At 43.2% G+C, this 18,265-nt stretch overlaps 1 protein-coding gene across 2 annotated transcripts in view; it reads right to left on the bottom strand.

The window, feature by feature from the left end:
- The window catches only part of LOC118215425 (AT-rich interactive domain-containing protein 3B-like), a 38,811-nt gene that overhangs the window by 19,667 nt on the left and 879 nt on the right, over positions 1 to 18,265 (bottom strand). For both annotated transcript variants that reach the window (XM_035396216.1, XM_035396215.1), the window contains exon 2: positions 15,984 to 16,658. In XM_035396216.1, coding sequence (XP_035252107.1) covers positions 15,984 to 16,658 — 675 coding nt within the window. The remainder of the gene's footprint in view (positions 1 to 15,983; positions 16,659 to 18,265) is intronic.

The raw sequence follows: 18,265 nt of genomic DNA, 5'->3' as shown, positions 1-18,265 counted from the left end.
AAATATATAAGCTACACTGTCCTCATTTTCTAGTTACCATATAATATATATATTTTTTAAATGAACAGAAATAAGGAGAGTACAAAACTAAAATTCAGGAACATTATCTTAAGCCTGTGAAGTATCATTACATTACATTTACTGAAAAGCCTCTACAGTTTATAGAGGTAAACTCAGAACCCTAGTTTTGCACAAAGACACTCACCCATGAAAATAATGGAGGCCTGAAATAGAAATAATGGCTTAAAATCACCCCGTAATTGCTGCTGCCGGCAAATAATAATACAGTATTGTGCAGGTCTCTGCTGAACCTCCCACTCCTCCGAAAAATCCACTTCCCCTCCAATTCATCTATATAAACCATCTATAAATACAAGTCAGCACAAACATGCATTATGATTTGTCTATCTTCATCATGCTGTGACAGGGGTTTTCCCCACTTTCCTCAAGACTGTCACTCTCGAGACAGCAGCTCTGGCATCAGTGGCAGCGCCTTTCGCCCTTTGCCTGGGCTGGCCATCTTCATGAACTACGACAGACACATGTCACACAGACACAGCTCCATCGCTTCACTCTTCATCAAAAGTGAGATCAACCAGTTTCACAAAAAACACCCTGCTCCCCCAGGGCAGGTAGACAGATTTTGCCCTTCTGTTCTGAGGGGCAGAGGAGTGACAGCAGGGAGCAATGCCCAGTGAGGCTACTGACCTCTGTATATCCCTACACCCGCTGTGCATCCAGAAGTTCGGTCAGAAAATAAAATGCAATGTTTTTATGACAGGATCATACAGATCTACTAACTAATGGCAAGCTACATTTTAATTAGAATGAAATAAAAACATTAGAAATTATTTTCACATTCTCTCTTTCATCGAGGGTAACAAAGGGAATGAGCAATATTTCCTTCTTATCAACATCCACGCAAGAAAATCATAAGCAAGCCACACATTAATAAACTCACAATAAGCATTTATGAATTATTTATTAAGTTAATGCGATCAGAGCACTATGCACGGAAGCCTTCTGAAGAGATCTATACTTCTTCATACACAACAAAATACAGAATGCTATTTGCAACTCGAGTTCAACTTCAATTTTAATTCCAGCACATGGAAGAGATATGATTTAATGTAATGCAGTAATGGGTGCATGTAGCAGTTCATTTACCACAGCTACTCACACACAACATATACTCTCACTCACTGACGCACAGAAACTCCACGTTCGCCCACACAGTAGAGGCTTGTAAAAGAGACGTGGTCATTTGAGAAATGTTGAAAATATTTTGTTTTCCCCCCTAGGCTGCCTCACACCCTTTTTTAACCACCACTGCATTTCATCGCATTTCTCCCACATCCCCAGCAATCACACACGCCAGGCCTGCTCCACAGACGCAAAGCGCACGCATAGCATCACGCTAAACCGCGGGCTCCAGCCTACAGTGCATGTAGTGGTGCTTTCCAAAAGACAGAATCTGTGATGGCCTGGCCAGCTTGCATTAAGCTGGAGTTAACCAAAAGCCATGAATTTGCAATAATGCACATCTCTGGGGTACTAACAGACATGGCATCGCCCCAAAGCATTAACAAAAACTTCTGCGTCCCTGATTAAAAACCTTCCCATGGTTTATTGGCTTGTGTTCAGCCAACCAGCAGGCAGTTTCACACAACCTGACTTTTGTTCATCATCATTCTTGTAAAACGAGACACAAGGTAAAGATAGCCACATAGCTAGATATGTTAGCTAGACATGTCTTCTTGTTCAGCTCACTACACACCATAATGTAACAGTGCAACAGACACTCATTTGTTGTGCCAAATGTGGCAAGGCATCTTCCATGATGAAATCATCTTGTGGTTTATCAGGCTCCTCTAGTTCATATATATATATATATATATAGCCTATATATTCTCACAATAGAAATATTACCACATTCCGCCATGATAACCAGCCGCATCGGCTGCAGAGAAGTACAGTGTGCAGCCTTGCAACCACAGACATGCTCGTTTGTTTATGTTTGATGTCTAACTAATTTGCACATCAATGGCACGCCTACACCATCCTGTAAACCAGACCCAAATCAGACAGGGCTGCCAAAAATGCATTTTTCAAGGTTGATCCATTTTTTCTCATGTTAACAAGATCAGGTTTCCTTGAGCTTTAAGGAATAATCAGGTTATATCCACATATGACAACCAGATGAATTAGGGGTGAAAACGAAAGCAGGTGATCGTCTACGTTACTTGGCCATTCAAACTAAAACAAACACGCTTCGCCATTAAATACAAGCACTGACACAAGACACCAGCTCTTTGGCCTGAAGCACAGTCAATGATTATTTATATCAGAGGACTCACAGAGCTTATTGCCAGGAACCAGAGCATCAACATGGCTGATGCTTGGAACCGGATCATGACACACTGTCACAATGGCAAAATGGCCCTGCACAATCTACACCCAGGCCATACAGGTGTTTCCTAATAAAATTAGGATGACAATATTTAGATCCCCAATATAAAAAAAAATATGAGTGGACAATCAATAATCAATATTTTCCTGGCCATATTGGCCAATATATATTGCATTGTCATATTAGCCATAATCTTATCACTGGACCACAAATGAAAAGTGTTTTAAACCAGTATTAACTGATAACACTGTGGCCCCAATATTACAGTGTGTCCTATTTTCATACAAATCTAGGCTCATGAAACTAGAAAACTGTAAAACAGTAAACTCCCAAGAATAAGATGGTGATCCATTGCAGATACAATGCTTTTTAAAAAGGCTTTAATCTGCAGCCAGGGGAAGGACATAACGTTGTCATATATATTTGTCACTATATATACGTATGTCACTATAACACATGTAGATAATGAGGGTTAGAATGGAGAATGCGAACCTAATTGATTGTGCAACATTCGTGTCCCTCATATCTACGGGCACTTCATGAGATCTAGGCAAATTCCTGCAACATTATATGTAAAATCTAAACAGCCGACAATCAGTAGCTTGCATCATGCTTCCATCAGGACTGACAAAGCAATGAAAACCATTCCTACAGCTTCATATTATGAGTCTAATTCCCAGAGGATGGATGGTAATCGAACTGTATTCTAATCAATAGCTCTGGATTTGCAAACATGGGAACCTTCATCCGATCTCATTGCACTCATCAATACCAGGCTTCATATTCAGGCATTTATGGCCTTTATCATGCCTATGTTGCATGTTGTGTTGGGGGTGGCTTTTATAGAAAATCCTCTTTGATATGGCTGTACCATCTCATATCTTTAAACTGTTCAGCTTGCATAATTTTCATACAGTGCATCACCTCTATCTGCCATGAATCTTTTGCAAACTGAAAAGTAATTAAAAACTAGTTTAGGTAAAGTAGTAGTTTAAAACTCTTGCTCGCTACACCAGGCTAACCAGTCCATCCAATGCATCTACTGCATTTCATGAAACTACACCAGGACTGCCATATATTCCACTGAAGAGAGGATCTGGGGGCCAGGCTCGGTGATTGTGCAATTCAGGACTCTTGTGTATAGGTTACATTCCAATACCATTAACAAACTCAGCATTCCATCTAAACAAGACTGCAGTTGCATTTTAAGCACTTTGCCCATGAATTCTTACACCCCAAATCCGAAGTAGAACAGCCATATACAAACCACATCAGTGAACTGGTCAACGATGCCCCTTATGCATACTCTGTCTTTTACGTGTAGCCTGCCAGCAGTGTCCCTGGGGATATTTTGTCACAAAGCTTGCATATCAGTAGGAGCTTCTACAGTTTTGGAATCAATTTATGAATCAATTTATGCAGATGAATCCTGGTAACAGTAGTACAGAGCCACACAAACATGAGAGGAAGTGAAGCGCATTGACACTAGTTATGTTAAGGTGGACTGGGCTCACAGTGTTATTGTGACCATAAACAAAAAAATTCCATGGAAGCAAAAGAAGCTAACAGACCATTGGCCTAGTTTGAGCACAAGCTTGAAAAACTGGAAGACAACAGCAGTGTAATCTGCCCCTCAGATCTAGATCTTACATTTCCCACTGGCCACCTTTAAAGTAATGCAAAGAAGGAAGCTTTGCTGTGACTGTGATTCATGATCAGGAAGTGCGCCCAAAACCCAACACATACTAGCGAAGGTCTACAGACAGGGCAACTGACGTGAGCCACAAATTCATGTCTCCAGTTCAAGGCAAAGGCCAAGCCAAACAAAGAAACACTCCCAAATTGTCTAAAACCAAAAAACAGTAATTTCCCTATAAGGGCAGCAAAACTGTAAATCTACATGAAACCATCGCACATTCCAATGTATATTTACACTCGGAGCTCTAGGGTAATGGCACAGTAGTACCCCATCTGCCATCCCTCCCTCATCGCAAACCCTCTTACTAATCTTCTGTAAAATTGCTGGTTACTACATGGTAGACAGAGGAGGAAATGTCTAAAGCAGACATGGGGAGTGGTAATTTAATTACATTCAAGGTTGTTTCTGGGCTAAGCGTGCCACAACAGAGACGGCTCCATCCATCAACTCAAAGAATGGATCACAGCCGGCACTTACGATGTGCGGTGACCCTGGTGACTGACCAACATGCCATAAAGGTACAGATGGTATACTCTTCCATGAAAAACGACCAGCAAGTAACCCAACAGTTGCACGAAATAAAGTACATTTCCAGTTCAATTTTGCATCTTGTACTCCCACAATAAAAAATGTTAAACCAGCTCCATCTCCCTGTCCTGCGCTCTCTCCCCCCTACTTCCCCTCCCACTCTTCCTTCTCCTCGTCTCTCTCACATACATGCATGCCGCACCCTATGTAGGCTTACATGCTTTAAAATATCACCAGTATACCAATTTAAATGCACATAGTGGCTTCAGGATGTCACCAGAAAAATCAGATTTAAAAACACACACTTCAGGAGAGGGTGTGCTGTGGGCAAGGGGGTGTGTGCAAGCGCTAATACAAATAATTGAGCATCAATAAGGGGGGAGGGGGAGGTTATGGGCTGACGGCACTGTTTATCAGATAACTTTCCTAACAGAATGTATGGGGAGCTGTCAGTAGAGGCAGTTTCCAATCGGCCTAATCACTCCCATGACTGGCCAAGCAACCTGCCTTCATGTACACACGCACACACGCATGCGCTCAAACGCGCATGGCAATTAAAAATGAAGGATCCACATCCACCTGAATTGCAATCAAAGAACTATAACTTTTGTTCTGCTCATTCACGTCTGGGACCTCCTGTGATCTTACACTTTAAAGATGGTGGACAGCCAAATGTCCAAAGAGAAAGCGTGCAGTGACACGTCTCCCCCGCAGGCTGCAGCCCTACAGAGCCCCAGCCAGGCCCCAGGCAACACCAGGGCTCCTTCCATTAATCACCCCAATCACACCTTCACCCTTCTGAGAGAGTTCTCACCTTCAGCCACCTGAGATCCACAGAGGAGTCCCAAGTGAACAGAGGGAAACAGGGGCGAGAGGGAGAGATGGACAGAAATAGGGGGGAAATAAAAAAATTTTTGGTCACGCTGACAAAATGGTTCTCACTCCCTGCTCATCCTCTTTTAACTCTCATTTGAGTAAAGAGTCCTGGACAAAGGGCTGGACTACACAGGCATACTTTTAAAAATGTATTTACTTATTAGCCCAGAGTACAACTAAAACATTAATATAATGGTATTCACGTAATGCAAAGTATCCAAGCTAGCCAAAAGACTAAGTATTTTATTGTTAACATGGGGGGGGGGGGGCGGGAGAACAGAAAATGCAAATGCATAAAACATACCAAAATCTATCAAATAATCAACTCTTTCCACTGGGTAGTACATTCCCCAATACATGACGAAAGCAGCACTCAAAAATGCCCCAAAGAAACAAAGGTTAGCATTCCAAAAACAAATTCTGTTCAGCGTGGTAGATGGTAATACAAAACAAGTTGAGGTGAGGCCAAGAAGAAAGGGCGAGGATTGTAGAGAATGAGCTTATCAACATGTCAGTGCAAGAAGCCAAAGTAAACAGGTTTGGTGGCCACTGGCAGCTCCGGCCGGCCAAACATTCTAGCTGCGTTTGTTCTGCTAAAGCCCTTTCACCAAGACATCACATTCCTCAGGCAGGTTCCCCTCCCCCTACACATGCGCCACCCTACCTTCCTCCACACACGTCCATGCAACGCTTACAGGCGAGCACGCTGGGGAGTCCCCATGAAAGACTGGCAGTCAAAATAAGAAATCTGAAAACTCCATTAGCGACACAGTGCACCTGGTTGAAGCATGATGCAAAGGGACACTGACCGATGAAAAACAGCATACCTTTGCAAGCAGCTACACCGGTTTCAACTGGGCAGGTTTTTTGCACGTCAAATTAAAGGTATGTGTAGTAAGCAGCATCATGCCACGAAAAAACTACATCTGAGCAGATGAGGATGACTTGATCACATTAAACATTTTTTAAGGATGACCAATGCATGTTGCCAAAATGAACAACTACTATTTAACTTTGAAATTAGCATTTTTTTGCATTTTGCATTTACTTTTACTTTACTTAACTTTATCTTTATTTCAGCTGACTCTGATGCTCCAAACTGCTCCGAGATACAATTCTATGTTTTTTGAGGTCAGTAAAACTAAAGCTAATAAATATACCTTGTCGAAGAGACATCACTCACTCACTGTGCTGTCATTGGTTCTACACACATTTAGTTTAGACTATTTTGTTTATTCTTAATGTAATTAAAATCAGTGGAATTCAACTGTATTCAGGGGTCTACAAAACATTCCCCACTACCAAGTTAAGAATGGGCACTGCTCATCCTACTGTAAAACTAGAAGAGACAGCTTTTCAAAAGTGAAGCACACTGCTGGTTTTAGCACTCTCAAACCAAACTAGTGAGAGGAGCGAATGAGTATTCGAGGGCATGTGTACTTGAAACAGAATGAGTGCTAAGTATTAACACACTGCTGTATTTCTGTAAATATGTTAAATATAGGCTACATAAACTGGTAAATTCTTGTCTTCACTATTCATTAAAGACAAGGAAACACTTAACCTTTTAAATATTAGTGGTGCAAGAAGATAAAAAACTGCAAGTTTATAAGGGATTGCAGCTGAATCACGCATTTTTACAAGCTGAAATGAATGTGGGCAGTAACATAGTTTTCAAAAGTCTGGGACATGAAACCATAGCAACGCATTCATTCACTGCACGGTTTCCCTTGCATAAAACAACAATATGGAAATATTAGGATAAAATAGACACGAGTACAAGTGAACAAGTTTTGCAATGCAAAGTTGGCATACATAAGGCCACCATCTCACAATGTGTCACTATATGCAGTAACAGCACACGCAGACTACTGGAGCCAGCTGTGGAAACGGGAAACAAGCAGCAGTCTCACCTTTCAATCGCTTAGCCCCTCCCACATTTTACACAGCTCACATGAACAAAACTACTGATCTTATCCTTAAAGTGTCTGTCTAAGACATGCTACCACTGAGATTAGCTGAATTTGAAGATGGTAAAAATTTTGCAATATGCCTCCGTTGGGCACCATTTGCATGAGCTGTTTAATAGCCACCAGGGCATTCACAAAATCACAGAATGTCTCAGCTCTTCGACATGCTACAATTCGGTCATGAAAAACAAAACACCAGTCATCTGAGTTTGAATGAATTTAAAGGATTATTAGGATTATTAGCAAAGGTGGCAACTGATAATGTGGAATTGGAACAGTAGGATCCCCTCCTGAAGAGTATGCTGAAGATCGACACTTCTACACGCTGAGCATATAGACGTGTGGATTTAATTGCAGAAACACATGATAATAGGAAGAATTCATGAAATGGGGAAAAACCCATTCATTCATGTCCTATACCACAGCCGCTCCACGTTGCGAAACGTGACACTTTTGTAAAAACAAACTTGTCCAGTAATGCTAAGCAATACTATAAGCCATTTCCCCATTTATTACAAAATAAGTAAGCTAAATTCTACACCCAGTTTTAGTATTCATCAGGTTTTGCTACAGAAAATCACTGAGTGACCATCCTGGTTTGTCTGCCTATAAAATGGTTAACCCCTACAAAGCCATCCATTGACACAAGATACAAAGGATGCAGCTTTGAATTGTCTTTATTTCACAAAGCTTTCTGATTTTGACAGTAGCAGTTGGTCTGTGGCATAGTAAATTGTCTGCTGTTCAAGATAAACAAATCTGTAAACTATCTGCATTTGTTTTCTAATTATTAACAGCGCAGTCCATTTTGTCGTTTTGGCTCTCTACTCCAGCACGTTTGATTTGAAACGAAATGGTGAATATGAGGTTGCGATGCAGAATTTCATCTTTCATTTGAGGGTATTTAATCTACATTGGATGAACCATTTGGAAATGTGGAACCTTTCATATTGTTTGGTTTACTTTTTAGAAAAATAATTTTTAATTGAGTTTCATGATCTTGTCATGATTTCTAAATTTTTAAAAGGCATTTCTATTGATTTGTTAAATTGAAAATGGAATAAACTGCATTCAGTGTCCCAATTTATTACCAATACAGTGAAGGGCTTTGAGAGCAATAGGGTATGGGCGTAATAGTAAGTGGAAGGGTAACATGGCAAATGACGTTTTCAAGGGAACATCAATAGCATTGCTCTTCGCAACTCCAAACCACTGCCTGCTGTTCATTTTCTGCATCTTCTGGAGAGCTATTTCCCAATGGAGATGCCAAACAAACATTCAGGCCATTTCAAACAGAAAGCTAATTCCTTACACCAGTAATATTGTGTGAAAACAAACTGAATTTTATCACTTCGGCAAAAGTAGTCACACGTGGTGATGCGCCTTCAGGGTGCATGAAGCTTTAAAGCAAGCAAATGAATGAACACACAAACAGGTAACTAAATAAATAAATGGCAGGTAATGAAAAACCTATCTAGTCTATTCAGAGAATCAGATCTCCTACCTCCCCCATCCAGCAGCAGCTGAACAAAGCCCCCCTGTAGAGAATAAATATGTCACCTAGAGCACTGACAGCTGGATGAAACTCATGCTTAAACAAGTCATTTTTCTCAATTTGTTTATAGAAATACTCCAATTACCAGGAGTCACCATGGCGATATCTGCGTCACCAAAACATTACTTATTAATCACTTAATTAATTACTTCAAAATGCACAGTCAACGGATATCTGAAGCAGTCCTTTGGTCACACTCAGTAACACATGAACTGCAGAAAGATAAGCGGCTTAGAGCCAAGGAAAAATCAAGAGTGCCATCAATATTTACTGCACATTTGTACAACCCGGGCCATATGAGACTGCCAGAACCAGTCATTGGAGTCACGACACCGTGGTGGAAGGCCGTGGTGAAATCACCCACTCACTGGACTTCCCCACAGAGTGGAACTGGGGGCAGCAATAGACAGCATGTGAGGTGGAGTGTGGCGGGATTGGAAGGCTTATGACAGAGCATGTCGTTTAGCACCCCGGGGCTTGCCACCACCCAGGAACTGAGCCAAGCCAACGCTCAGGAGACAAAAAAGACAGATGCTAACGACAGCGCGAACACCTCTCATCACAGCACAGCCCTTTTTCATTAGAGCCTGAAAACAGCACCGGTATCACCACACCGGAGCCTAAAAACGGGGACACAGGCACTGCCTCTGGCAAGCATTAAAAAAAAAAAAAAAAAAAAACGCTCAACATGATTCAGCAATTTCTTAGTAAATTGAGATGCCCGTGACATGTTAAGGAGGAAGCAGCATACATAATTTAGCAAAGGAGCTACTTTGTACTGCGCTCAGATGTGAGTCTATTGTGTCATAAAAATGCATCTATGCAGTGCAAATAATTAACCAATTAGTACACAGGGGCAGTTTTCTTCAGTTACATACAAAAAAAAATTATTCTCACACACAATTGTTCATAAAAAAACAAGTAGTTGAAGGTGTGCTGGATGGGTGTGATTTTTAGATGTGTGGAGGGGGTTGGGGGACATAGTAATGTTGACTGGTCAAATTACAGGAGAGGTCAATGATACAGCTCAGAAGAGCTGAGGAAGCGTGCCCTTCACTTCCCAAAACACACACACGGACATGTACCGCACACACATGTACCACACACACACACACGGACATGCACCATACAGACACGCAAAGCAGGCACACACACAAACGCACGTTTACACACGCACACCACATGGCATATAACAATATATACATATAATAGACCCATGGCTTCGCTGAACTAGTCTCATTTCCTGCTTCTGCTATTGTGCCCAAATGAGCGAACACCGAGAAAGCCATACAGTCAGTATATGTTAAACTTACACAGGCAGCACCATGTCGCAACAATTAAAAAACAACAAGACTAGAGCAGCCTCTTTAGCTAAGCAGCCAACAGCAACGACTAAGAGCACTTCCTCAGTCTCAGACACCTCAGGAGGCCAAAAGTGCAGCCCTAAAAAAAACACAACAGATGTGAGTCAGAAGCCAGGCTGCTGTGGGGCACTATAGGCTGCTTTGGGAGGAAACGGACAGATAAATAAAAGTGCCTCCTCTTCACCCTCCCCCAACCTCTTCTCCACTCTCCTCCCATTTCTCTCATGTGCTTCTTTCCCCCTCTTTCTTTAACAGCCAATGACATTCAGTGAAATTAATATGCTGGTAAAGGGTGACGTCAGGTTCCCTAGCAACGCTGCCCTTGGACACAAACCAAATACTAAATGAGATTGATGAGGCTAATTTGTTTAACCTGATATGATGTGAAAAATGGTTTGTTGACTTTCCATGATACAAAATACAGATATTAAAATATATTCAAGTGGCAAGTGTGCATACTGCAACGTAACAAACAAATGGTGAGTATGGTTATTAGTAAAAAAATGTGCTACATTTGCTATAGTTACACACGGATCAATTTTGAACTCATAAGATTATCAACCAGTTTCAAGCGCTGAAATAATTAGGTGCATTTCCCCTCGAATTGAGTTACACAGCTAATCTCTCCATTCACTTTGCTTTTCTTCCAAAAAAAGCCAGTCTGCTAACTACCCAATCAAACGGTTACACAGCAGTCAAGGGTCACTGTCTTTCACCGTGGAACATTCACAACAACCGTACATTTTATCTCATTTTAGATTATACATTAACAATAGAGTTAGTCCTATATCAAATGGATCAGAAGTACCTTCTAAACACATTTGTTCTGGACACGAGGCAGTCATCACTGTGCCTGTTGCTAGGGGAAGTGACATAACTTTACCAGCGAATGAAAAGATCACAAATTACAGGAGGACTAGTGTATGGACACTCCCTCCAGTGTCTTTTTGGAGCCCCCAATGGGAATGTTCACTATTTGAAGAGTTAACTCTTTAATTCTGTCTGGAATGTTTCCTTTGGGTGGGGCAGGGCAATCAGTAGGCAGACTCCCCCTTCTTCGCACCCCCGCCCCCAATCCTACACACCACCCATCCGTCTCTACACTAAATTAAATGGCTCCTGCTCTAAGTTTAGAGAGTGCAGACTATTGTATGGTCCACTTTGCTCCACTGTAAATGCCAAGATGGCACAAGACCATCAACAAACATGCTGAAATGCACATGACCATGTCAGCTCTGTAGACATTTCCAACTGACTTACAGAAAACATTTCAATGGTTATGTTGCAATATCCAATTACGCATTCTGTTTCTGTTACTGAACAAAGTTAACACATCTCATGCATGGAATCCATGTTCAAAAAGACTTTTCCCTTGTTGTGGGAATGTCAAAGCTTCCAGTACTGAGTGAAGCGGCACCCCCACCACCCCCCACCCCAGAACACTAGCTGGGGCCTGCTGTAAATGAGGCAAAACGGAGGCGTACAAAGCAGTTAGCCACACACATAGAAAATTCCACTGTAGACGCAATGCAGCTCATGAGCCCAAAGCATACACTCTGGGGCTCAAGTCAGTTTAAAGAACGGGAAATGCTACATTAACTGCCTAATCCCATGTTACCAAAATAATTTCCCAGTAAAACTCCAGAGTAAAATGAATACACGTGCACATTCATCTGGAAAAATCCCTTGTGTGCTGAGACTTTAGAAAGATTAAGCTGACAAAATTCCTTTATGAAGACAGCATTTCTACAGTGCAACAAATCTTAATGATCTCATACCACAACACAAAGTGGTTTGCCTGCTCCTTTCCCTGTCAAAACATTTGGTTAAACAACATTAAAAATCATACTAGGGAGTTTGTAGAAACCCTGTACCACAACCCCACTGTACACACAATCTATTTTACAATAGTTTCCATTCTTATAAATTGGATATAATATGTATTCTAAGGTGAGAAGGAGGGACAGAGTTTAAGTGTCACTCAGAGCTGAGGCAATCTACTCTGCTGACGCCGACAGTTTACACAGATGCCAGAGATCACAAATAACAGGACCTCTGGCAGCTGTCCTGCAATAATGCCTGAATGAAATTGTTAAATGACCCTTGCAGCATGAGTCTATGTGACAGAATGCATGCAGGTTCCGAGCAGGCATGGATTAAGAAGCTGAGAGGGAGGGGGAAATCCACTCAAAACACTACTTCTTTAAACTCAGCAAAAGGCAAGAAATCTCACCTGTGCCACATAAAGGAAAGGTGGCCCCCCCCAGTTTCCAACAACGCGTCAGAGAACTGACTGTACACATTTCCGTTACACAGCCCCTCGGAATCACGAGTCCAGCATACACTCTAGCGCTACATTTGCTTCTCGATCTTCTGCTAAAAGAAACCCATAAGCCAAAATTACAGCATCTAATTCATAATGCATGAGACATAAACAAAACCGGTCTTCCCCCTACTAAAAAGCTTACATAATCCCCATCGATCACTTGCAGCTGTGTGGCTCCTCGCTTCCTCCTTAGGCTCGGCGCTGATGTGTTGCTGGGCGACAGCTAAATTATGCAGGAGTATTCAACAAATGGCCCGAATGCATCACGGCCTGAGCGTTGACTTTGAGGACACAGAGCAGCTGACTGCTGCCCAAAATTCTAAGATGATTAAAAGAAAAAAATGTGTTGCAATTACCAAAATAATCAATGAGGGAATGTGCGGCTGCATTCAGCACAGAGCGAAGGTGCGGTCTGTTCAGGTGATTCGCTGTCTCCAAGCCCAGCGTGGCGTGTGACTGTTCGGGACAGTGGGGGGGCGTGGGGCAGAGCCCGTCGCCGCCATTATTGAGACAAACACGTGGCTCACTGTCCACCAAGCGTGATTAAAAAGCCATTAATCACGCTAGGATTAGTTAACAGAGGGCTGTGGAAGGGGGTGCGAGGGGGGATGGGGGTGGCACAGGGAGGACGGTCTGGACGTCCCTGGGGAGAGGCAAGAGATTATTGGGGTCGGCCGGCCCCTGTGTCCCACTGCGGACTGGGACGGAGAAGGCCCTGCCTTGATCCTCCGTGCCTCAAGAGTCATCTGACCCTCCCTGACAATCCCTCCACCGGGCCCTTTTGTCCGTCGCCTTGTTTGACAATCATTTACTCCGCCGTTTAGGGCAGGGGCAAGGTCAGGAAACATACATCAATGACAAAAAACGCACCACTCCTTCCTCTATCCCCCCGTTCCCATTTCACCACTCCGCTCTTCCTCTACGCTTGCTGGCCTCCGGGTTGGCACAGCACATTACCACATCAGAACATTAGCAGACGGGAACAGACGACACTGCCCATCCTCGCTGCCTATCTCTAAACAACAGAAGCACATTTTATTTAGCAACTGCTCATCTATACTACAGAACCTCGCCCTTTTGACCCCATTAATCCAATAAATATTTCTAAATTTGACCCATTTCAAAAATACACCCATATAATTTAGAAAATTAAACCACTGTTACATCACACACAGGAGAGGAAGTAAGTTAGCTTTCATTTGCAATGAAAGGTCAGCAATTAGCTAGTAAGCAAAGCAACTGGACGGCAAAGCGAATTGGACATTGTTGCTGGTGATAAACATTTAAAGTGTTCATTTTACTCATATCCTTGACTTTTGCTGAAACACTCCGTTTTAAATATCTCAGTTAAATGCTGTTAAAGCACGTCTAACAGTTCTGTCTTTGACTGCCGTACCTTAACGTGCATGTACGCACATGCTCACAAAAAGGCAACCCCCCACCTTCACTCAAGAAAGACATTTGTGGCATCTGTTACCCTTCGCCCAAACCCCTTTGAGCAGACAATACCATCAACAGCCCCTCATCCCGCTCTGTCCCCTCCTCCTTTACCAGTGCAACCTGAAACTACGGCAGATGAGCGCCATTAATACCAAGGGCCTGAAAAGAGAAAGAAAAGGAAACGGACAGAGGCAGAGGAATCCCAACTCCACAAAACACTCTCCACGGCCAGACGCAGCCCCATCCGCAATAAAACAGCAGACCACAGGGAAATTACCCCTAGACCACACCTTCCTGCCGTCTCTGCTGTCCGCTTCTGAGCGTCAGTTGGGGCCTTCGGCACAGACAATGACTCCACCCACACCTCGGACTTTATTATTGCATCATCTTCAGCATTTTCCTACTTACATGTTGTTTGTGAATTTTTAAAGCTGTCAAACCAACAAAGGAAAAAACGAGCGAGCAAGCAAGCAAGCCCTCTTTTCGGCTGTTATTCTGATGAAACCTCTGATTACACTCCACCCTCACTGCCGGCTCCACTTCCTCACTCCCGTCTGCCCTGCTATCATAGTTAAACTGCCGCTCCTTGTATCAGCCATATAGAGTATATGGCCTTTATTTCAAAATCCATGAGGCAACTGCCCACACCACTTCCCTCTAGCTACTTAGAAAGTGTTGAAACACAGTTGACAAAAAGTCCCTTTTTAAATGCAATGTAGCTAACAGAACAGTCTAGATGTGATATCTAAGGGTGACCAGCCAAGCCGTGAAAACCTTGCATTAGTCGTTAGCACAGTAAGTCACACAGACTCATGGTTTCTCCCTCGCACTCTGACGAACCCAACAGCAGGCTGGGAAATCTTGGCGGGCTGTGTGAAAAACACCCGGGCCGCGTGGACGACGTCACCGCGCCCAGGCCCGCGGGGTTCTACAGCGAGGGAAACCCGCCCCCTCGCTACGCCGGCCTCGCTCAGGTCTGCTTGGCGACACACCCCCCACCCCCCCCACCGCCGGCTCCCTGACAGCTCAGATCCAATCGTCTCCGCTTCCTGGACCTGGGCCAAGCCAGCGCCTGCTCTGCCAAGAGCACTTTCCCGGAAGCACCAGGAGCAAGACGAGGGGAGAAAGTGAGAGCGCTGAGCGCTGCCTGAACCGCGCGCTGCTCCCGCTTGGCTGTCCGCCAGGACACACTTCCAGGATTTTTTTTTTTTTTTTTTGCTGCAAAAGCCAGCTGACAGCTCTCCCCCGGAGATTTGAGAGGACAACAAAAAAAGTTGTAGTCTGCCAGGGTTGCGCTGCGCTGAAGATTAGCCCCTCGCTCTCAGCAGGGTCAGGTTAACAATCGAGACAAAAAACACACCGTGCAGCAGCGGAGGGCAGAAAGTGCGAAGCCTCTTTCCTTTGTTCGCCTTTCTGTGGAACACATGTGCTGCGATTACACAGCTCCACTTTGTGTGGAAGTGTTAAAATAAGTCCCCGCAACATTGTTGCCAGTCTTGAGGGCCGGAGGCAAACCCTCTTCGAAATACGACTGTCCTGTAAATTCTATTTTTAAACATAGTTAGGATACCCATCGCAGTGGTGAACACAATATAATTTCAGAGTGAAATTTAAATGGGACACCACAACACAGCCGACTGTGTCTTCCTGATTCGCTGTTTTTTCTTTTTGTTTTTAAAGACAGACATGAACATTGCAGACCTCAAAAACTGTCTTCAGGAATGTCACTAGAGTTTCTGTATTCTGTAACTGCTAACCGCAGTGAACTCTGCAAAGCATACACACACCCGTGCGAATCAGGTAAGGCAGTCTTACCTGTTTGAACTGCTCATCATAGGCCCAGTCAGCCTGTCCACTCGGTGATGTGAACAAATGGGGGCCCGCTGGGGACTGGTCCTCGTCCTCTGGCTCTTGTTTCACCCTGACTGGGGGCGAGGGGCTGCGCTGGACGCCAGGCGCCGGGGGAGAGGAGGAGGGGTAAGGTGGATACGGGCCGGGGGGGATATGGGGGACTCCCTGTTGGAGGGCGAGGGTCTGCTTTCGAAGGTACTCCAACCCCATGCCTGCTCGCTCCTCATCCTCTTCACTACCATCTTCGTCCTCCATCATCTCCTCCTCTTCGTCGTCATCTTCCTCTTCTGAGCCCCGCCCTCGGTCATCTTCGTCCTCCCGCTCTGACTCCACACTGCTCTGGTTTGAGACCCTCGACTGATGTCCACCTCCAGGGGGCCCTCGCCCAAGGCCCTTGCCCAGCACTGCGGACCCCAGCGGGGACCCTGATGCCCTGGCAGCTGCCAGGATAGCCTGCTGGGCAGCCACTTGCTGGGCGTACATAATGTGGGCCTCGCGCATGTGTCTCTCCTTACGCTCCATCTCCAGTCTTGCCTGCTGCTGCCGCTGCAACTGCTCCATCACTGCCTCCAGCTTCACCCCCACTGGCCCACCCTGGGAGTAAGTACCTCCTAGACCACCCTCCTGGGACAAGCTGGGCTGAGAGAGAAAAAGTCATTTATTTAATATACTCTCTTATGTGCACGTTTATATAGGGTCCTCCGCTAGGACTAATTCATTCAACTGGGTTACATGCACAATTGCTTAAACTATTTTTTTAAATATATTCTGATGTGTAGAGTGCATAATCCTCATTGTATTGTGTTAAATAAAGTTTTATAGTTTACTTGAATTTAGAAGAATAGGAAAACTTTGCTATAAGCAAACAACTCAGATTACGGTCAAATTAGCAACTTCACAGTTTAAAATATAGGCTGCTATGTGTGTCACTTGTGCGGTAAACAAACAAAATACTTCACACATTGACTAAATTATGAAGTTGTTTTAATTGTAGGTGTAGCTATGGCACTGGTAACATGAGGACCCTAAAAGAACACAGTCAGTGTAAATATATGCTGAGATTTTGCATTCTTTATGTTTCTGTAGACCTCAAAATAGAATTCTAAATGGAATATTGACTGGCACACCCCAGCTGTAATACTTCTAGCCAAAGCGTCTTTGAAAAATGTTCATATCCCAGCTACTTTATCCTACTACAGAGTTTAGCGTGTATAAAGAAATAATGTTATTCTGTACCCCAAGAACATTGACATTTCACAGAAAGCTGTCCTTAATTGAAAGGCCAAGAACAAAAAGTGAATGGGGAAAGGGTAGCTTGATATGGAAGGCCACTTTCAGAGACAAAAAACACTACAGATTAAATAAATAAATAAAAAATAAACAAAAACTCAAGAACGAGTCATTTATAAAATGCTTGTTGAAACAAACAATGTACAAATAACAGCTGGAGAGTTGGAAAGATTATGGGAATGCAAAATAAACACTTTTCTGAAAAACCTTTATTTTCTATAAACAAAGTAGAAACTCATTTTATAAACCATTCGTTTCAATAATAAAACATATCCGTATCTACGGGCTTTGTGGTTAAACGTTACACCAAGAAAGCCCATGTAAAACCACGGCACGTTAACAAAGGTTAGCAAACAACCGTACAATCAATCTCAGACAAAAAGTCGACGGGGCCTGTGCGACAGCTTTTATTAGTTGTGATTGTGAAATGCACTGAATTATTTTAAATGGTAGCCGAAAAAAGCAATTAATGATCATTAGCAGGTTAGGCACACACAATGTATAATAAATGCGAATTACATAAGACTGCATAACATAAATAAACATTTTGTCTACCTTTGATCTCAAACCCATAACCTGCCACAGTGGCGACTAGCGTCGCTTGATCAGCAATAAAAAATCTTTCGGCACGCGGTCACTGCACATTGAGAGGCATTTTTAGTTAAATGTAGTCTTTCGACAACCTTATTCGTTAACCAAAGAGAAGTAGGCTACTGTAACCAAAATCACTCATTATATTAGGGGCACTGCAAGTTAATGACCATAGGCCTAAACAAATTATACTTTGCAATCACAATGTTTAATTTCAAAATAGGTTTTTCAATCAATTAATTGCCAACTAATTATCTGTACCAACGTTAACAACGTTATTTTATCGCTACAGTGGTTTAAGGTCGAGCACGTAAATATTATACGTGCGTAAAAAGTTAAATTACGAATACAATACGCTGTAGACC

The sequence above is a fragment of the Anguilla anguilla genome, chromosome 16 (genome assembly GCF_013347855.1).
Source record: "Anguilla anguilla isolate fAngAng1 chromosome 16, fAngAng1.pri, whole genome shotgun sequence".
Classification (NCBI taxonomy): Eukaryota; Metazoa; Chordata; class Actinopteri; order Anguilliformes; family Anguillidae; genus Anguilla; species Anguilla anguilla.
The sequence above is the reverse complement of the archived record's forward strand: the minus strand, read 5'-3'. Positions and strand labels throughout refer to the sequence as shown.